The 21914-nt window shown below is 47.5% G+C and overlaps 1 protein-coding gene across 1 annotated transcript; it reads left to right on the top strand.

Moving 5' to 3' along the window:
• The first annotated feature begins 834 nt into the window (after positions 1-834).
• Positions 835-21800, top strand: GCH1 (GTP cyclohydrolase 1). The gene is made up of 6 exons (XM_079307880.1): positions 835-1192; positions 11765-11874; positions 13991-14046; positions 16978-17009; positions 17901-17985; positions 19504-21800. Exons 1-6 carry the CDS (start codon positions 904-906, stop codon positions 19628-19630), a joined length of 699 nt encoding a protein of 232 aa, XP_079164006.1. The 5' UTR covers positions 835-903; the 3' UTR covers positions 19631-21800.
• The last annotated feature ends 114 nt before the right edge of the window (positions 21801-21914 follow it).

Here is a 21914-nt window from a genome sequence, read left to right on the forward strand (position 1 = left end):
CTGAACCCCCAGCCCAGGTCTCAGCCCGGGGATCACTCTGGATCCTCCCAGAGCCCCAGCCCAGAGCATCCCCCCCCGCTCGCACAGCTCATCCTAGAGGATCCCATACCTGCAGACCTGGAGATCTCTTGGGATGCTCTCATAGCCCAGAGATCCTCCCGACCTTCAGCCTGAGACTCAGCCCGGGGATCTGCTGCACTCCCAGCCTGGATCTCAGCTGGGAGGATCCCCTCAGTACCCCGAGCATCCCTCCGTACCCCCAGCCCGGGGATCCCCTCGGATACCCCGTAACCCCGGCCATATCCTCAAACCAGGAACCCCCCTGTACCCCCAGCCAGGGTCTCAACCCCGGGGATCCCCTTGGCTCCCCCTGTGCCTCCAGCTCAGGATGCCGCCTCTACCCCCAGCGGCTCCCTCAGCCCGGGGGTCTCCTGGGATCTCCCGGTATCCCCATCCCCCATCTTAGCCTAGGGTACCCCTCAGATCGCCGGTATCCCTATCCCAGCTCTCCCCCGATGGATCTCCTAGATCTCCAGTATCCCCATCCCAGATCTCACCCCGAGGGATCCCCTCGATCTCCCGGTTTCCCCATGACCGATCTCAGCCCGGGGATGCCCTCGATCCCCGGTTTCCCCATGCCCGATCTCAGCCCGGGGATCCCCTCGATCCCCGGTTTCCCCATCCCAGCTGTCCCCAGCTGTCCCGCCGTGCCCCATGGCGGGCTCCCCCAGCCGCTCGCCGCTCAGCCGCGCCGCGGTGACTCCGCTCGGGGCGGCCAATGGGGGCGGCGCGGGCGGGATAAAAGCGGCGGCGCTGGCGGCGCCCGGGAGCGCCGGGGCCGGGCAGGGACAGCGCTCGGGCAGTGCCAGCCCCGGCACAGCGCTGCCCGCACGGCCCCGCTCCATGGAGCCGGCGCGGCGCTGGAACGGGTGCCCGCGGCAGGAGCGGCCGCCGCCCGCCCCGCAGCCCCCGAGCGCAGCCCCGGGCACCGGCACCGCCGATGGGTGGCGGGGAGAGCGGCCCCGCAGCGAGGAGGACAACGAGCTGAGCCTGCCCGGGCTGGCCGCCGCCTACACCTCCATCCTGCGGGCTCTGGGCGAGGACCCGCAGCGCCAGGGGCTGCTCAAGACGCCCTGGAGAGCGGCCACGGCCATGCAGTTCTTCACCAAGGGCTACCAGGAGACCATCGCGGGTAGGGAGAGCTCCCGGGGCCGCGGGGATGGAGCGTGCTGCTTGGGAACCAGCCGAGGGGCCGCGTTATTCCTGGGAATAAATCCCTTAAAGCGTCGTTGTCCCGTCACCGCATCACCCATCCTTGTTATCACCTGTGCGTCTCGCTGTCCCTCCCCAGATATCTCGTTTTTTTTTTGTTTTGTTAAACTCTGTGCAGCTAAAGTTTCCATTCTCGTTTGGGTGAGCAGAGCAAGTGCTTTTGCTTTCTCTTCTGATGGAAACTTTCCAAGCCCTGGCATAGGAACTTGTGGGTTTCCCCTTTCCTCCCTCCCCGGCTGAGCGAGGCTGTGTTCAGACAGTGGGAATATTTGTTTCTATTAGCAGATAGAAACAGTTTGAATTTCTCAGGAAAAGTCCTGTTCTGCCGATGCTTTAATCGAGGGAGGGTTTTTTCAAAGGTGGGAATGAAACTTAAGGAAGCGAGGCAAGGAGAAAGAAAGAGGACAGGGAGATCTGTCCCCATCTCAGGGTCTCAGCAGCAAATGCAGGTGCAGAGAGGAACCCCAGGTTCACATCCCTGCCCCAGCTGAGGGTCTCTGCTTGCTTGGGTGAGGGTGTGAGGAAAGGATCTGGCTGGGATATGTTCTCACCAGCAACTCGTGGCTTCGATGCAGGGCAAATACTGCTTGAAAATGTATTTTATACACATCACTTTTCCTCTTCTCAGCCTCTTGACTAAGGGCTGTACCCAGTACAAACAGTAAAAAAGAGCCTGAAGAGCTTGGGAATTCCCCTTTCTGCTCCTTCTTACAATGGAAGGCGAGTTCCTGTCAGTAAGGGATGCAAGCAGTGCCAGGAAGGACCTGAGAGTGGCTGAAGAAGGAGCTGCTCCTGCTCTGCTCTGTGGATGCAGCTCTGCTGTGCTGAGCCTGCCCCAGAGCTGCTCCAGGATGCTGTAGCTGAATGCAGAGGCTGAGCTGTGCTGATTGATGGCATCAGGAAGCTCCTGCTGGCACAGCAGAGTCCTTTTCTAAGTGCACTGTGCTCCAACTTCAAGGCTGGTTTTGTGTTTAGTTTCTTTTTCATTTCTCAGCTGTTGGCTCTTTTGAAATCAGATTACCACAACTTCCAGCATTCACTTACTCATTTCCAGTTTAAACTCTTGTGCCAGTGTTGTGTCCCAGCTTCCCCCAGGAACAGCGTTTCTGTCATGGGAGCTGTTCTGCCTTTCAGATCAACCAGGTTTTTGGTTCACATCTGGGAGCAGGCTCTGGCTTGCTCCTCTCTTAGTCCTGCTGTGTTTGAGGTGAGGTTTCATCAGGGTTTAATTTTTTGTTTACCTTTCCTCATTTTACTGCTGTAAAACACAGGAGGTCTCTCAGCCATCCTGTCAGGCTCTATCAGAAGGAATTTTTTTAGTGATAATTTGAGCCTGAATTTCTGTGCTGAACCTGGATGAGGTTGCTGCCCCCCTTAAGTCCTTTCTTATCTTGCTGCAGTTTTGTATGTACACATTACCTGAAATAATTTTTAAAATTACTTTTTCTGCTCCAAGTTGGGTTCTCTGGGGTCTTCTAATCTCTCACATTCATTTAATTAAGCAGAGTAGTTCTGGATGCTCCCCTCCTCTGATTATCCATACCTGTGAGAGACCTGTATTCTACCCAAGGATTAAAAATGTCACTGCTGGGTGCTCTACTCCTGGAATGCTTTTTTCTTTTTAGGAAATCATGTGAAGCTGTGATACTAACATTCCTTCCCATGTCAGGTGGGAAATGATTTAACTTTCCAGCTACTCTCCTCCTCTTGCAGGGTGCTCAGCTTCCACTTTTCTCACTCTTCCCAGCCAAACAGAAGGAAGAACTGCAGCTGAAGGACAAACCCACAGCAGACAGCAGAGCAAGTGGTGGATGAAGAGTTTGTTAGGAGAGTCAGGATGAGTGAATTCTTCTTAGAGAGTTTTAAAGACCCCATGAACCCTAGAGCCAACAACTACAGAATATTTGGGCACAAGAGTAGCTGTGGGACTGCTGCTGTCTCTGCTGCAGCATCCTGAGTTGTTTTCTTGATTATAATAACCCAGCTCTCTGTCTGGTCAGACTGTGAACTCAAAAAGAAAATTAATCAAGACAAGCCTAAACCCTCCCCAAAAACATGACAAAAATCAGCCCTGACCTCTTGTTTTCTCAGTTTTTTTTTTATTTGCAGCTTATTCAGCTCCTCCTGTGGAGCTGTCTGGGTAGGCAGAGGTTAAAGCAGCGATTTGCAGGGTCAGTTTTGAGGAGTGTTTCCATTTTACCCTTGCTACAGGCAGAAGATGAGGGGCTGTTACAATATCTGCAAGTTCCATCTTCCCAAGAAAGGCTCCCCAGGTAAAAGCTTGGTGGTGGTTGTACCACCTGGCCAGAGGCAAAGTGTGTTACTGGTCCCTGCTGAGTTCCAGAGCCACCCAGGTGATCAGGACAGTGAATGTCAGAACAGGGACAGCTTTAAAATCAGCCCTGTGACCTGTCTGCTCAGCTTCTGCCCTGGGGAGGCTGGGGAAAGCAATTCATGTCTGATGGAGTTTTCATTTTCCATAAAGGAACACGAAGATGTGACATATACATCCAGATTATGGACTTGTTGAGGTTGGAGAAGGCTTCTAAGATTGAGTCCAACCATTGCCCCAACACTGCCCCATGTCCCCAGGTGCCACATCCACACAGATTTTGAGAACTCCATCCTTGCCCTGAGCAGCCTGTACAGGGCTGGACCATCCTTGGACCATCCTTCCAGTGGCAAAATGTTCCCCAATATCCAATCTAAACCTCCCATGGTGCAAATTGAGGCCATTTCCCCTTGTCCTGTCCCTGTTCCCTGGAGCAGATCCCAAATCCCCCCTGGCTGTCCCCTCCTGTCAGGGAGTTGTGCAGACCCACAAATTCCCCCTGAGCCTCCTTTTCTCCAGGCTGAGCCCCTTCCCAGCTCCCTCAGCCTCTCCTGGTGCTCCAGCCCCTTCCCCAGCTCTGCTCTCTTCTGGAGAGTGTAAAATTGCCTGTGCACTCCAAAGGATCCCTAACAGCCCCAGCCATTCCATGATCTTTTTGGTTCCTGTGTGTCTGAGAACACAGCACCCTTCCAGCATGGTTAAATGTGCTGGTCGTTTGATCCCCTGCCCTGGGTGTTGTCACTTTGCTTCCATGACACCTGGTTGTGTTTGTATGTTTTTATTTACCATAGCTTAACTTTGTAGTACTGTTGGGAAGATAACACCTAAATTCTGTTTCCATTCAGATTTGTGAGCAGCAGAGAAGCTGATTCTGCTTTCCAGCTGCTACTCTGTGTATTCCTCACTTGTTTTCAGCAGTGCAGAGTGACAGTGTCCCTCCCTTATCCCCTGTTTGTCTCTGCTATCTGTGTTCTGCAGCTGCTCAGTGTTGTGTGGCAGAGCTATTAGTAGAGTTTACTTGTTAAATATCTGTATCTGGCTCTTTCTGTTAATTCCAGATTGTCATTTATTAATCCTGGCTTTACTAAAGGCCTCAGCCTCTTTCATTGACAGGATGTATTCAAATGTACTGTTCCCACTTCTGTAGTAGCAATCATCACACTTGGCAAGAATGCCTCTAGTGATTTCAAACAAAATCCACCTGGGGACCAGATTGAAAATCCTGACAGCTCAGTGCAGACACTTGAGCATTGGTGTAGACTGGCAGCTGTTGAAACAGAAACTTCTCAATGGGATGGTAAAGATGGCAGAGCAGGAAAGTCACCAAAAAAGTCAATTTCAGTTTCATGCTTCTGTGCCAACACCAAGGACATGTGTTCTTTTCCAGGGTCAGATCTATTAACTTTTTACTCCTGGGTGTAAATTGTATTTCAGAGAATCCCCCTTGGCTGGTGAGGATTAACAGCACAGCTGTGAGAGGCAGGTGCCTTTAATTTTTGATAAAACCTGCCATACAAATCTTAAACCTTGTCCCTCCTTTTACTTCATGTCATGCTCAGAGTTGCTGTCTGAGGGTCTGATAATAAATACTACAAAGCCCAAGTGTGTGCAAAGGCAGTAAATGAGTGAATAAATGGAAACACAAGGTTGCAGACAGCACTAACAACTGAAGCTGAAGGTTTCACACCCAAGCAACTGGTAGGTTACAGAAACAGTGTCAATGACTCTGCCTTTGAAAGGTGAATCATAAATGAGTTGGTTTGGATTGTGTAACCCTGCAGGGAACATTGGGCACAGGGCTGGACAGGCTGTCTGCCTCTGCAGGAGAAGTTAAGCTGCTCTCCTCAGCCACAAACACTCAAAGCAAAACGTGCTCCCCAAAACTGGGGAGGGTGGGAGCTGCTGCCAGGGAAATCTCCCAGCCTTTATTCATGTCAGCATGGCAGGTTCACCTGTCCTTGCAGTGTGTTTAACAGGGAAATGGAAATCAGACATGCTGGGAGGGGATAACTTTGCTTCCTGGACCTCTGTGGTTCAAGAGGCTGCATTTATTTACCTGCAAGCCAAGTGACTCTGCTGGGCAGCTTTTATTTCAGAGCAAACAGATAGGTCATTTCCTCACTCATTAGTTTATATGCTTTTCCTACACTGATGGGTGAAAAAATTCAGCCTTAATAATTTTTTTATCTAGTCTGTGTGGATTTGGTATTTTATAGAGGACAGCAGTGGGGTAAGCTCATAAATTTCCCCATCCTGCTCTGTTTGCTGGGCTGAGGTGCTAAGCATTGCTCTGTTCAAACACACAGTGCCTTGAGCAAACAGGGCTGTTTGATCAGCATCACTGCCCTTTGCTAGGAGCTGGGGAGCTGCTGTGTTTTCCTGGAATTGAGGTGCTGCTGGCTCATCCATGAGGACAGGGAGCAGCACTGTCATCTATTAACAGCTGAAACCTCAGCACTGCTGGGCTCCAGCCATGGCTTGTTCCTTGTAAAGCAGAGGGTGGGAATGTTCAGAGTGAGGTTTTTTGGGGTTTCTTCAAGCTCTGCCCCCACCTAAGGGAAGCCTACCTTGCTGGACCACACACTAAATGCAGTGAAACTTCTGGGAACTGGGACTTTCCTGGATCATCTCCCCTGCTTATTAATGCTTGGCTTTTCTCACTAATTTATTAAATATTGTAACCTCTTGTACCTGAACTGTTGCAGGCTTCTGGTCTTTCATGTTGCTCTTCCAAACTGTTTTGTCTTTGATTTTTCCTTTGTTTGAGTTTCAGAGAGAAGTGTGGATGAGCACCTTCTGTGACATGGGACATTGAAATGGTTATTGAAATCCTGATACATTTTAATGAGCATCTCCATAAAGCTGTTTTCCCTCATATTAATAAACCTCCTGGCAGAGGACACCTTCTAGAACCTAATCTTGGCTTCATCTGTCTGCAGTAGCTGGTCTGTTATGAATAGACTCCAGCCTCACTACAACATGGAGGGTGTCTTACAGGAAAATAATCAAATCTGTGCAAATCACAGCCAGAATTAGCTGAACAGCAATAATGCTTTTCCTTTATCTTTGCTTCTGTGAAATGTCATTTGAATCACCTGTCTGGTTCATGTCCCTTCTGCTAATTGAGAGGTTAAGCTTTGCTTCTGGGGTAAATGTTCCTGTCTGAAGTTGAGTGTCTGTTTCTAGTCTTTTGGTGGTGAAATCTGAAGCAGTAGCCAGCAGCTTGTAAGTTTTTTGGTGTTTAAGGTTTCTCCTGGTTCCTGCTAGGAAGGTGTGTTATGAAAAGTTCGTTTCTCAGCATCTTTTGAACTCTGTTGCCTATTCAAGCAGCCATGTGGCATCTCAGGCTGTGCCTCTTTCTAAGCTCTTCAAGGCTTCTTGAATGAATGACATACTCAGAGCATCCCCTTTCTCAGCAACCTGAATTATTGACTTTCTGCAGCAGAACAAACCCTTTACATAAATGTTTTTATAGCCTGGCTCTCTGTATTGCCTAATAAATTCCTGGTGCCTTTTTAAATACTCAAAGGCTGCAATAATTTTCTGGTTGCTTGTCTGGAATGTTCTCCCTAACTACAGTTACCTGTTATGTCATTACATGAATAAATAAAAAAGTCAGGTTTGATTCCACTGCTTACCCAGCAGTAGCTGAGAGGTTTTTGCAGCAGTTTCCTTTCAGATTTCATCCTGACCCTGCAGTCTGGTGGGGTCTGTTAGCTCGTGTCTCCTGCTGCCACTTACATCTGTCCTCAGCTGGGGAGGAACTCTGACAATCAGAAATATCTGCCAGCATTCCCCAGGTGCTTCTGCCTTAAATAAATAATTAAATTAATTAATTAAATAAATTAAATAAATTAAATAAATTAAATAAATTCTGGAGCACCCTCCAAACCAAACCAGCAGGAGCCTGTTCCTGTGAGGTGCTTTGGGTGAAGCTCTGTGTTCTGGAGCTGTCTGAGATCCAGTGCTTTATTTGTTCCAGCTGCTGGTGTTTGTCCCTGGGATGTCATCCTGCCTTGGCCTGAGCCCATTCCTGCCCTGCCTGTGGCACCTGAAGGTCACCACGGGGAGCAAAGGGCAGTGGGGACAGCCCAGACCTGTGATGGTGTCAGGAGAACCTTGTGCCTTTTCCCTCTGCCAGGATGGATGATCTCAAGCTGCAGAGTCAGGGAGTTCCTGAGGCTGCCTTCATCCCACTAACACTTAAATTGGAGCTGTGAGGCAACTTAACACCACAGGGAAGTGCTTTAACTCCTGGTGAGAACAGCCTGCACCACTTCCCTCCCAGGCACAGCAAGAGAGGCAGCTCTGAAGTGCTGTGAAGCTTCAGTACATCCTTCACCTCCTGAGCCCATCCTGGGTGGGCTCTGCCTTCTCTGATTGCCAGAGGTGCTTTTGCTTCCCTGTGTCACATTAAAGCCATGCAAATAGTTTCTATAGCAACAGGTACCTTTGCTTAGCTCTGACGCAAAATCCTGAAAGGTCTTTCTCATTCTGTCTTCATCCAGCTCTGATTTTTCATTTTTATCAACTCTTTTTGAAGATAAAGGCAAAATTTATTCTGCTCTGTTTCAGGAGTTAACTTGCAGCACAGGTGACTATTTAGTTTCAACAGCTCACCAAAGTTTTTGCACCAGGAGCTGAACTTTTGGCTGAAGGAAAAATCAGCTGGAATAATTTAGAGAGCACTTTGACTGTACAAACCATGACATCAAACTAGTGAAGCAGGCAGCATGACTACAAAAAGAACAGAAAAAGGGGCAAAAATTTGTCCCCAACTTTGCTTCTGGCTTGGTTAGTCTGAGGTTATTTCTCCTTCTCTCCTTTCAGCTCTGTTAAATTCTCCAGAACATGTGCTGCACCACACAGGCTGAGCTTGTCAGAACCCTGTTTGATGCTGTTGCAAATGGAAAAAACTGGAAAAAACCTTCAAAAAACTTCAAAAGAAACTGAAAAACCCTGACAAATGTAGATAAAACGGTGTTGCCTCCCTGCACAAGGTGTTTGAGTCTCTGCCAGGGAAGTGTCTCCTGTGTAATTACTGCAAACAGCTGCTGCAGGGGGACACAGGTAGAAGCAGCTGTGAGAAGATGCTCTGCTTTTGTCAACACTGGGCTTGGGCTCCAAAGGGGAGCTGTAGGGATGGGCAGGCTTCCAGCTGTGCTGATTTTCAGGAAGAGACACTTGTGAAGTGTGAGCAGGAGGGGCTGGAGCAGAGGAGGGTGAATGGCCACTCCAGACCTGGCTGGCATTTACTCAGCTGCTTCCCTTCAGCCTCACACTTTGTTTTATCTTTGTGTCCTTGTATCCCCTGGCACTTGTGGAGGAGTTTTTGGAGGGCCTAACATTGAGCTGGTTTCTTTCTTTGTGAGCCCCTCTTCTCAAGAAGTAGCTGGTGCTGACAAAATCTGCACATCTTGCTGCAGGCACAACTGCAGGTGCTGTCTGTGACCTTGCTGTTAATATTAAATAAATGAAAGGTGCAAAAATGGCAAGACCACTATAAATAAGAAGCATGAAGCACCCCACAGCTCTGTGGCTGCACTTTAGATGTGCAGATGTGTTTTCTTACCTCTGAAACTCCCCTGGTTGTGCATTGCCCACTCTGCTGACAGGGATGTGCAGGAGGGGTGGGTGCCCTTTGTGCTCCTCTTTGACTTCTTTGAGAAGGATGCAGGATGCCTTTTGCTCCTGGACTTGCCTGTGTGGTACTTCTGAGGTCACTTAAACCTCTCTTTGGCTGAGCTGTCTCCATAACACAACCCAGCTGTGAGAGGAAGTTTGTAAGAATACAATATATATTTTATATGTTAATTAGTGTGTATATGCATCTGTATACACGTGGATGTGGAGGTTCAGGGGTGAGGTACCTTCTGTTGCAGCTGGCCCTGCTCTGTGTCACACATTGCCACAACTCTTAATGAGAATTTGGCCATTTCTGGCTGTTCTGAACAATCTGCCCTGCGAGTGTGCTGACGTAAATCCATATCTGACATCAGGCCCTGATATGCTCCTGGCCAGGCTGGTGTGAGCCAGTCTGGGGGTCTGATAACAGCAGCAGTCACTTTGGAGGTGCTTGGTGGATCTGTTTGGGTTTTTTTTAATAGCTCTGCCCACAGCAGCAGGTTTTGTGCCACCACTGGTTGCCTTTCTGCTGTGGAAATGGCAGGGCTGCAGAGTGCTGCAGGAGGGAGCTCAGAACCCAGACAGATGCTCTGCTTCCCTTCCCTCTGCTGTGAGCCTGTTCAGATCCTCTGTCATGGATTTTCCTTTGCCTGGCTGAATTCATAATTACACAACTGCATGAAGCTGCCTATTCAATCAGAACCCACTCCAGCAGTGCTGGGTGTAAACCAGACCCAGAAATTAGAAGAACACAATCATGAGCCTTCACAGAGCTGTCCCCTGGCCTTCCTCATCCCCCTGCTCCTGCTTTCTGACCCAATCCAAACCCTGTGGGATCTACCCTGGCTGCCCTGCAGGCTGCCAGCCCTCCTCAGGACAGAGCCCAGGCTGCAGCAGAACTCCTTGTGCACAGTTTCCAGGGTTACCTGTGCAGAGCTGATAGCAGGCAGGAAATTAAAATGCTCTGTGTGATGATGATCCCTTATCAACAGCAGATGGTGGCCATCAGCTGGACGTGTCAGGGGAAGGCACCAAGGCAAGCAGAGCAAGCACTGCTGGATTTGTGTTAGCATCAGTTGGATTTGTGTTAGCATCACTGTTGGATTTGTGTTAGCATCACTGTTGGATTTGTGTTAGCATCACTGTTGGATTTGTGTTAACACCACGGCTAGATTTGTGCCATCACCGTTAGATTTGTGACACCACCACTCTTAGATTTGTGTCACCATTGCTGTTAGATCTGTAACCACCACTGTTAGTTTTGTGTCAGCATCACTGTTAGATTTGTGTCACCACCACTGTTAGTTTTGTTCTACCATCACTTTTACATTTGTTCCACTACCACAGTTAGATTTGTGTCACCACTGTTAGATTTGTGCCACCACCACTGTTAGATCTGTGTCACCACTGCTGTTAGGTTTGTTCCACCACCCCTGTTATTTTTCCCCCATCCCTGCAGGTGCTTGGTGGTGCATGCAGGGCAGTCCCTGCTCTGGCTATGGGGTGTGTGGGACTCTGTTTCCCTGCCAGTAACCCCAAGGAGCCAGTGTGGCTTCCAGCTGAACTTGTTTGCAGAGTTCCCTGTCCTTGTCATCAGCCCATCTCTGCAGCTGGTTCTCCCCTGCAAGTTTCTCCCTCATACACAACTTTTCTCTCAAAAGACCTGGTTTCTTGACTTGGAACTATTCTACTTTTAAGCTCTCTGAGCACGGTCCAGGTGTCTGCAGTCTTTGTGGAGACTGATGTGCTGTAACCTGTGCCAGGATTGTTTGGGGATTTGTCAAGGGACTGCTGAAAGTGGAGAATCAGCTGAGGATCCATTCTGCTGAGCTCTGAGATTAGCCAAGTGCCATATTATATGTTCCTTTTCTTACTGAACTGTCTCTTCTCCCTTCTGTCTCCGGGGAGGTTTCTGCACCTCACTTTTCTGCTAACTCTGAGGTGCAGAATTAGGCTGGAGTGTGGATGTGCCTGTCTGTTTCACATCAGGACAGCAAATCTCTCCCCAGATGTGTCTCTGGCTTCTGTCTGTACCTAAACAGCTGCTGCCTGGTGTGTTACAGAATGGAATCTGCAGGCAGAGCCTTCTTGCAGACAGCAATGCTGGTGTTGAAGGGGTTGGAGGAACCTCTGTGATGATTTAGGTTTTCCCTGACCTCAGGCTGGCTTTGCCTGTGGAAGCACCAATGGAAGCCCATTTTTGAGAGGAGCTCTCTTTGTCAGCTGTAGGCTTAATTGCTCTTAAAATGTCAGCAATTCTGCAGGGACCAGACCTGTTCTAGCCCATGCTCAGGCTATTAATTAAATAAACTCCAGGCTGACTGCTGGTGCAGCACGTAGGCAATGTGACACAGTGACATTGTACACAAACCAAAACGTGCTTGTGATGTCACTCCTTACTTCCCTCCCAGACCTTAATCCTAAAATCTACAGCCCTGAGAGGGTCCTGTCTTTGCTACAGGCTTCCTCAGGCACTGGCTGGAAGAGCCTGCCGTGCTTTTTGAATTTATTTTTAATGGAAATGTTTAATTCCAGATGTCCTGAACGACGCCATCTTCGACGAAGACCATGATGAGATGGTAATTGTGAAGGACATAGACATGTTCTCATTGTGTGAGCATCACCTCGTTCCATTTGTTGGAAAGGTAACTCTCCCTCCCAGAAGAAATGTGGGAATGCACAATAAAAGACCTTAAGTTCATGTAAAAGACTTTGCAGCTGTAGCTACAAAGCTTTGAAGGCTGTAAGGACTCACTGCTTATGGCTACAGTTCCAGAAGTTTAATCTTCAGAATACAAATAAGGAAGGTCTCCTTAATGTGAGGTTTTATTTGAATTTAAGCTCCTGAAATATAGTGCTCAACCTTTCCTAGTCTGAGTAATCTAATGGTTTCTGACATTTTATATCAAAGCTCTTCTCCATGAGGCAGCAGCAAGCCTTGAGGGCAGACATCTCGATATTAAACCAGCTCACCCTGCACACTGGCTCTGCCATGGATTAACTCCTGCCTGGGAGCTAGCCAGTGCACATTCATCTCTGAAACCCCCTCTGAGGGGAACAAACTCATTAGCAGCCCTGCCTTAATTATGTGAGTCGAGTCAGGGAGAGGGTGGCCAAAACTGCAATTCCAATGGCAACCACTTTAAGAAAATGAAATTTCTCCAGCCAACCACTGTAGAGGTGATGAAGAGTCCTGAGTGGGAGCTGCACATCTCAGGCTCCTCACTCCCTTATCAGCACAGAAGGATGGAGCTTAGCCTGGTCCATCTGTTACCATAAAGTGCTCACAGGTCCAAGAGCAGCACAGGCTTGTGCTGTCTATAAAATTCAATATGTTCCAAGCAAACTGCCTCCCAAAAATAAAATACATGAACAGAAACCAGCTGTTTATTTAGTTGTGTCAATTCAAGTTTTCTTTTCTTGCTGTTTGTGTTTTATACTGGAGAACAGGATAATCTCTTTTTCTGTGCAAGCTTTCTGTTGTGCCTGTTACTCTTGGTTGTGTGTACTGTGTGCATTCTCTCCATTATTCTTGTGGAAATGTGTGTGGTTTTTTTTTTTTTTTGTTTGTTTGTTTGTTTTTGTTGGTTTTTTTTTTTTTACATCCAGCTGTTTAGCCTGTGTGGTTTGGAGAAATCTCCTCACAAATACTGACTCAGTCCTACAAAACAAATTGGTATGGCTCTAAATACTCAGAGTAACCATTGCTCTGCTGGGTGCACCAAACAGGCAAACACTCACCTGTAGCTCTTGCATCTGCAGGTCTATCTTAAAGGAAACCAAGAAATCTGCAAAAATATGGAGAACAGGATTCAAAGCTTATTTCTAAGTCATGTGTCCCACTTTGAAATGTTTCATGTCTTTCCAGGTGTCAGTGGGTTGGTTGCCTAACAGAAGGGGTAGGAATGAGCAAGTTAGCCAGGTAATCAGGTGTACTGTGGTACCTCTAGTGCAGGTACAGCAGCACAGGATTCTGAGATGGGGCCTCCAGGCAGAGCCAGAATCCCCCACTGACACTCCCCTGCTGTATCTTGGCTAATTTTTCAAATCTCTGGTACAGTGGCACAAGTGCTGGTTAATAATCTGTTTTAACTGTAAACATATTGGAATTCAGTAACCCCCATGGCTTTCTGCAAACAAGGAGCTAAATGTCCTTCCCTTCATATCTGAGCACTTTTCTGCTGAACTTCCTCCAATTTAGTTCAAGTACATGTTCAGCAAATCCATATTTGAGCAGGAGGGGAAGCTGAGTTAATCATCAGTGGTCTATGATACTAAAACAAGAAAATAAATCAAATCAGGAAGTGCAGCCTGATTTTTGGTGGTGAAGTACTTCTTGCCATCAGAACTTTCACTAGAAGGAAAGCACAATCCCTCTTCCTTCCTCTACCTAAATCCATTTAAGGTCCAGAAAGAAAATCATGTTTATTTTGTGCTGCGTAATGGACTGCCTTTGTACCCAAATGCAGCAGTGCTCTGTGCCATTCCTGAGACTTGGAACATAAACCTTGACTCTTGAAGAGCTGTGACTCCTCTCCCCCTCAGAAAAACTCACCTGTTCTCCACCAGGACCCCATGAGGCATTCACAGCTCCACAATCCCCCAGATTTGCATGGTGCCATGTTCCTCCCACATGCTGAGACCTCTGGGCTGCCCCAGAGTTAATTCTGGGGCAAATGCACCTCTGACTGTCTGTGCATGAGCTCCATGTGCCCTTGGAAGGGTGTTTTGCTCTGTTAATGGCTGTTCTCTCCTGTCTAGGTACACATTGGTTATCTCCCCAACAAACAAGTGCTTGGCCTCAGCAAGCTTGCTAGGTAAGTGTTCTAATGAAAGTGATGCTAATTTGTAAAAAAGATTCCAGGCTGTGCTAGCTGTGCTAATCTTTTTAATCTCCTCTCCCTCTAAAGCTCAGCCCACTTTGTGTCCTGGATTTGGGTTTAGACCAATCCTCAGCATTGTTTTGGGTTCTTTTTTTTTTTGGAGCTCTGTGCTAATTCTCACCAGTGGCTGCAGTAGAGCCTTTATGCTTTTGTAGGTTCCCCCAGAGCACTGGGACCTGCAGGGAACTCTGAGCCAAAGAATAAGAGAATTTGGTTATTCTAAGACAGGCCACAAAAACTAATGAGAATTTCCAGCTCTTTCTACTTGGGTGTAGATTGACCAATAAGAACAAAAATCTGAAAACTTCCAAACTTTAAATGAACACATTTTAAGGATATAAACTAAATCTAAGGCTTTCATCTCTTATCTGACCCTTCAGAAAAATTTGACATTTCTTTCTTTCACTGAAGATGTGCTCAGATTGCTGTGGGGTAGATTTTGTAAAGTTCAGCCTAGGAAACAAAGCAATTGTGATACACTTGAGAAATCCATTTGTTATGTAAAACAGCTTTTTTCCTCAGCAAGTGCCCTTGGGTCCATTGTTGCACTGACTCTTGTTATTAAGTGACACTTTCTTGTGCTGGTGAGGAAGAGGATGGCAGGTCCCTTCAATAAGCAGATTGGAAGGATCTCTTTTTGAGAAACAAATCTAAAAATTTGGCTGAAGTTCAGAAAACATCACCTAGGTCCTGCTTTACCTGATGGGTCTGTTAATCCTGCTGTAATTCCAGCAGCACTAATGAGAAATTAGCCCTGCAAATCTGCCTGCCTGCTGGGTTTTCTTAGCAGGTAAGAAATGTGCAGGACATGACAGCAAAATGTGCTAAAGTGAGCCAGATCTGCTCTGTGCTCTGCTTGAACATCAGGGAGGGGTTTGGAAGTGGAAAGATCCTTGGGGGTCACATCTCTGCTGTGTGACCTCCCTGTCCCCAGCAGTGCTTTTGGGAGTGGGATTGGCTCTGATTAAAAGAGGTGCTTCAATGTGTAAATTTTCTCCTGCATGTTTTTTTGTGACTGTACAGAGCTGCTGGAATTGCAGAATGGAGTTCTGAGCTGTCAGAATTGCAGTTGTAGGGCTAAAGATTTCATCTCCTGTTGGCTGCTGGTGCTTGGGGACGTGTGTGGCATCCCATGGCTTGTGTTGAGCTTTGGTGGGTCTTTAAATGGTGCAGGGCATGGCTGGGTTTAGGGTTTGTTGTTGTTGTTGTTGGTTTTTGGAGTTGGATTTCTGAAGAGAACACATCCTTCCTAAACAAACTGTCCTTAATGTGGTTTAATTTCTGCAGGGCTCCAATGCAGGATTAAGGATCACATTTGGAATGTGCATCCACTGTTTTGTGCTTGCTCTGGTCTCTATTTATCTCTTGATTGCAGTTGTAAAAAGAAGCTCAAAATACTTTTCAGTGATTAGGTTTTTTTTTTAAATGCCCGTGGCATCATGGTGCTAGAAATGTACAATTTTCCTACTATTTATTCTCAGAATGGAAACCTGCACATCAATATGTGCAAGGCTTCCTGCACTATGCTCAAAGGTTAAACCTTGCTTCTTTAGAGTGAGGGTAAAACCCCATAGACTGCAGTAATGAAAAGATTAGATTCTTGTATAACAAAATGTTCTCACTTTTGAGTGCTTGCCATGAAGAGGTTGGGGGGTGGGAAATTGTGCCTCCCTTTCGTGCCCTATATAATGCAGCCAGTGTTCAAACAAAGATTTTTGAGGCTCTTGGTGCTCTAGGCCTAATCTTTCATAATAGGATTAGTCTAATGTGGTGAGTTTCTGTAGTTGTGGATGACCTGTATTCAGTAAACAAACATCTTTCTCTGGGTTTTAAGCTCAGGCTTGAAAATGTTCTTACAAACAACTGTTTTTACATAAACACCTTTTTAGGACTGCTATGCAATATCTGAGCATGTTTCCTATCCATATAGTTAATCTAAATATTGTGTTGCTTTGTTTAATGCTGTAACACAACCCTTTCACTGCTGGAGGGGAGTTTGTGCATTTAATTCTCTCTCCAAAACAGCAGGAGAGTCTCATTGTCAGGGATGATTCTTGTAAGTGATGCTTCAGGCTGCCAGCCAGTGTCTGGCTTTTGTCTGGTGTGACCAGACAGGTATCAAATCTTGCTATGGCAACTCCTTTTTGTGGCCACTTGAAGTGTAATTAAGCATTTGAGGTTGGCATGAACAACCCTTGGAGTTACAGAGCAATTATATGGATTTTCTTAAATGCATGGATTCTAGAACTGTCATTAAGTGTCACTTCACTGCCCACCAAGGGCTGGAATTTGAAGCCCTATTGGAGGGGACCATTAAGGTGATCCCTGCACTGAAATTGAAGGATGGGGTGAGATATGTGGAGAGATTCTGTTTTAAATAAGAGCAATTTTGTCTTATTGTTCTCAGCTAAATTTGTGGTTAAATGCAAGAATCCAAACAATTTCTTGCTCAATTCCTACATTCTGAGAATCCATTATCTGCACTGACCTTAAGGCAACATTAGGTCTATCTGAAGCACAGGGAAATGTTCAGGAATTAGGGTTCAGGGAGTTTTTGGACACAAATTCCCCCACAACCATGCAATGCAGGTGGGTGGGGATACAAGAAATCCCAAACCAACAGAAGGAGACCAGAGGAGGTGTGGCTGGTTTGCCCTAAAATAGTTCCTGATGCTGTGGGAACTCAACACAGTGATGAGCCCAGGGAAGTCTATGAGGAACACCTGGGCAGCAGCATGACCATGGATTTCCAGGAAAGACAGATCAGTACAGGGATATCTTTTGATAGCATCAAAATAATTGTGAAGATCAGTCAGTGGCCAGCTGGAAATAACTATAATATTGTCTTTGTCACTTCTCTTTTAGGATCGTTGAAATATACAGTAGAAGATTACAAGGTAAAGACAAAATTTGGTGTTTGTTGTGTGCACTCCTCTCCTAGTCAGTTTAGGGGGCTGGTAATCAGGGGTGGACTGTAGATGTGGAGTTTAAGAGGGGAGAAAAATGGGAAAGACACTTCTTGAAGAAGTGATGTTATTGCACTTAGCCCGTGCACTCCCAGTGAGGGGTAACTTCTGCCTAGGAAAGTAAATGGGGGCTGGAACTGGTTCCAAGGATAAATGTGCTGCCAGGTAGAGCTGCCAGGAACAACCAGAGCAGTTGGATGCTGCTGGGGATGAAATCTCCTGCTGAGATTTGGAGAGAAACCTTCAGGAATTCTTGTCTGAGGCAATGGAGCCTCCTGTCCCTGGGAAGGAGAGGAAGCTCAAAGCCTTGGGCTGGGCTGAACCTGCTGCCTTTGTGGTTAAATTAGACCTGGTCTTGGCAAGAGAAGTCTCAGTGACCACCAGGCTGGTGAATGGAGGGTGCTACAGCTGCAGGAAGTGAAGCTTTGCAGGACAAAGCTCATTTTTTATCTCCATTTCCTCTCCTTAAGAAGAGAAATTGGGCGTGTGGAATAAATGGTGCAGCAGTAACATTGGGAACAAACACATTAAAAACTGGGAAAAAAACCCAGAGAGGCAAGAAAATCTCACTGCAAAATAGGAAATGGAGGAGCTATTAGAACAATTTGTGGTTGGAGAGGTGGAATGCAAAACGGCTCCAGATATAAACAAGAAAATAAAAGGTCTGTTCCAGGATACAGATGGAAAATAGGATGGATGGGGTTTGCAAGCTGGGATGGTGGAAGGTGTCCCTGCCCACGGCAGGGGTGGGATGAGAGGAGCTTTAGTGTCCCCTCCAACCCGAGGCATGCTGGTTGTGAGTCTGAGTGCTCTGTCCCTCAGTGCAGGAGCGCCTCACCAAGCAGATCGCCATCGCCATCACCGAGGCGCTGCAGCCCGCCGGCGTCGGCGTCGTGGTGGAGGCCACGTGAGTGACCGGGGCGGGGACAGGGGTGCCGGGGATGGGATCCTGTGGGATCCCAGGGGTGCTGGGGATGGGATCCTGTGGGATCCAGGGGTGCTGGGGATGGGATCCTGGGGGATCCCAGGGGTGCCGGGGATGGGATCCTGTGGGATCCAGGGGTGCCGGGGATGGGATCCTGGGGGATCCCAGGGGTGTCAGGGATAGGATCCTGTGGGATCCAGGGGTGCCGGGGATGGGATCCTGTGGGATCCAGGGGTGCCGGGGATGGGATCCTGTGGGATCCAGGGGTGCTGGGGATAGGATCCTGGGGGATCCCAGGGGTGCCGGGGATGGGATCCTGTGGGATCCAGGGGTGCCGGGGATGGGATCCTGGGGGATCCCAGGGGTGTCAGGGATAGGATCCTGTGGGATCCAGGGGTGACGGGGATAGGATCCTATGGGATCCCAGGGGTGCCGAGGATGGGATCCAGCTTTGTGGGATCCCAGGGGTGCTGGGGATGGGATCCTGTGGGATCCCAGGGGTGCCAGGGATAGGATCCTGTGGGATCCCAGGGGTGCCAGGGATGGGATCCTGTGGGATCCAGGGGTGACGGGGATAGGATCCTATGGGATCCCAGGGGTGCCGAGGATGGGATCCAGCTTTGTGGGATCCCAGGGGTGCTGGGGATGGGATCCTGTGGGATCCCAGGGGTGCCAGGGATAGGATCCTGTGGGATCCCGGGGTGCCGGGGTGGGATCCAGCTCTGTGGGATCCCAGGGGTGCTGGGGTGGGATCCAGCTCTGTGGGATCCCAGGGGTGCCAGGGATGGGATCCCAGCTCTGTGGGATCCCAGGCGTGCCAGGGATAGGTCCCAGGTGTGCCAGGGCTGGGATCCCAGGTGTTCCAGGGCTGGGATCCCAGCTCTGTGCTGCAGGGCTGGTCCATGTTTCCCCTTTGACTGAGGTTAGCTGTGTGCTATGCTTGGTTATCAGGCAGAGAGATTAGCCATAACAACAACAATAGCAATAATAATAGCAATAATAATAGCAATAATAATAGCAATAATAATAGCAATAATAATAATAATAATAATAATAATAATAATAATAATAATAATAATAATAATAATAGAATATTAGTAGTAGTAATACAAAATTAATAACCCTGATGTGCTGGAGCTGTTTGAGGTGGGTGCTGGCTGATCCAGATGTGGCAGGAGGAGCTGCAGGTCCATCCCAGCCATGCAGATCCACGTGCTCCTTCTGCCTCCTCCAGCAGAGCAGAGCTTGGGACCAGCAGCAGGCCTGTCCCTGGGATCAGATTGTACCCTGGGAAGGTGGATTTTCCTGGGGTCAGAGGAGAGAAGGCAATGGCTGAGAATGTGACCCTTCCAACTGAGCTGCTGCAGATTTGATTTCTGGTTATGGGGATTTTATTCCCTTTCCAGAACTGAATGTGACTGTAAAGAACATCTTTCCCTGTGGGATTTCTCCTTCCTCAGAGTGTTCCCGATGCACTGACTGCCCTCTGCTTTCTCCTAGGCACATGTGCATGGTGATGCGTGGGGTCCAGAAAATGAACAGTAAAACAGTAACCAGCACAATGCTGGGGGTGTTCCGGGAGGATCCGAAAACCCGGGAAGAATTCCTGACTCTCATCAGGAGCTGAAACTGTGTTACCCTCGGGATACACCCTGGATTGCTCTGTCACTGTCTGTCCTTGTCCCCACCTCCCAATTCCTAACTAAACTGTCGTGAATTGTTGTCATAGTCTTTGTGCAGTGAAAGGCTTCTGGTGGCAAATGGAAAATGCAAAATGGAAAATGGAAAAGGCAGGGGTGAGGGAAATCCTCCTGGATTTCCACTGATGCTGATGTCACAGAGCCACAAGTAGGAGTTTGGAAATGTTTTTCCATCCATAATGCAGAGTATCCAACTGTCAGGAGAGAAGTGGGGCTTAGGAGTGAAATGGATATTTATGAAATAGTTGTGTTTATTAGAATAAATGTGGAGCAGCACAGGAAACAGCTGAAAGGATGTGGGTCTTTGTAGGATTGGGGTTGTTCTGAATTATTGTCTTGCAGTGGCTGTTTCAGTACCTGGTATGTGTGTTATACCTCTGAGATGTTACCTCTGGTGTGTTTTATATCCTTGCTAGTATTTACCTTCCTTTTTTGTGGTTTTTGTTTGTTTGTTTGTTTGAGAAATGTGTAAATTCCATTTTTCCTATCCTCTTAACAGGCAGGGAATTAACTTCTGAATTATTAGGGGCACAGCCCTGTCTCTGTACAAAGGGGTTTGTGCCCCTTTTTCTCTGTGCCTCAGAATGTCTGACCACTTGAACTGTCAGTTTCTTACTCTTTTTAAGGAAACTTTAACACAAGAAAGGAAAAAGCCCTGCAGAGTCTGTCTGCAGAGTACTGAGTTATCCAAAGAGATTTTTAATTATATTTACACCTTGAGCTTTCCTTCTTGGATTTCCACGGGTTAGACTGAGAAGCTAAAATCAGTGTGATAATGAGAAAATGATGATTTGCAAGCATTCCAAGGTTGCCATTTCCAATGCTGGACCAAAGGTGAGCATGAAATCCTGAGCACAGCACATGGTACCTCCCCTCCCTGCCCTCAGGTTGGGTTATTTCAGGGCAGAGTAACCTGGAATGACAACAGCTCATTTCATAAGAGCAGCTGAGAAAAGTATTTCCAGGGCTACCAGAATGAATCAAACCACTTTTTTTTTTTTTTTTTTTTTTTTTTTTTTTTTTTTTGTCCTGTGTATGTGGCAACTTCTGTAAGTGGCAGAATTGGTACAAAAAGTTTCAGTCCAGCTGGACTTGGCTGAACTTCTGCTTTGTTACCATTTTAATGAGTGTTTTGTAACTCTTAATTGGGAAAAGATGAGGAGCAAATGAAAACCACCCTCCTCACCCTGAGCTTGCAAAACAAATGTCAGCCAGGGGGGTTGGATGCCCACAGGTTCCCAGGGCTCTCTCTGCTTTGCTGGATATCAACCCAAAATGTCCTGTCCAAAAAACCTCAAGGGCAGCTCCATCTCACCAACATTGCTCCAGCCCCTGGTGGGAATAAAATGAAAATTGTGCCTGGTCAGATTGGGCCTAAAGAACTTTGTTCAAGGAGAACAAGCTCATGTGTTTAATTACACTAATTTTACTTTGAGGACCTTCACAGCATTAACTGGAAAAATCTTTTCTAACATTCTCTGTTCTGGATTAGGTGCTGTCCCAGTGTTTGTCACTGGTGTAAACAAGCTGTGCTGCCCATTACTGAACCACACCAATTCCCTGGCATTTCTTCTCCTAAAAATTGCCAGTTTTCAGTTCAGTATCTTACAAATATCCAGCTGAAAAGCCTTAAATCTTTCTTGCCTGAAGTTGGCAGTAAGCCTCTCATTTCAGCTCAACTGGAAGGAGATTTTGAGGACCAAAGGGGCACACAGCAGTACACTTATTTCTCTTTCCTTGCTTTACTTTGGAAATTAAGTCTCTGTAAAACACTGTCTTGCTCCTGAGGCACCAAAAAAGTTGTGTTTTAACCACTTATCTCTATTCAGGATAAAGTTCAAGTTGCACCACCACTGTTTTTTATTTCCATGTGACCTGTAGTCCTTCAAACACACCCCTCTCTACCCGTGGCCTTGGATTTTGGTCCCATTTTTGCTGTTGTAAGTCTCGGTGCATTTTTTGGAGCTTTGGCATTGTTCAGACCCATGAGCTTTAACTACACCCCGTGTGTAAATATGTAAAGGATGTACAGCCCCTGTTGTACTGCTCACCAGTGCATTGTCTCTGAAACATTAAAGCACAGTGTTATCCTTTGGAGTGGGAGCATCCTTGGGGGACCTGGAGGGGATGGCACGGCACAGGGAAAGGGAAAGAGCTCCCTGCCCTCAGCTGGAGGTGGTTTCTGCACTCATGGGTGGTTTGGGTTGCTCC

Source organism: Erithacus rubecula (genome assembly GCF_903797595.1).
Source record: "Erithacus rubecula genome assembly, chromosome: 6".
Taxonomy (NCBI): Eukaryota; Metazoa; Chordata; class Aves; order Passeriformes; family Muscicapidae; genus Erithacus; species Erithacus rubecula.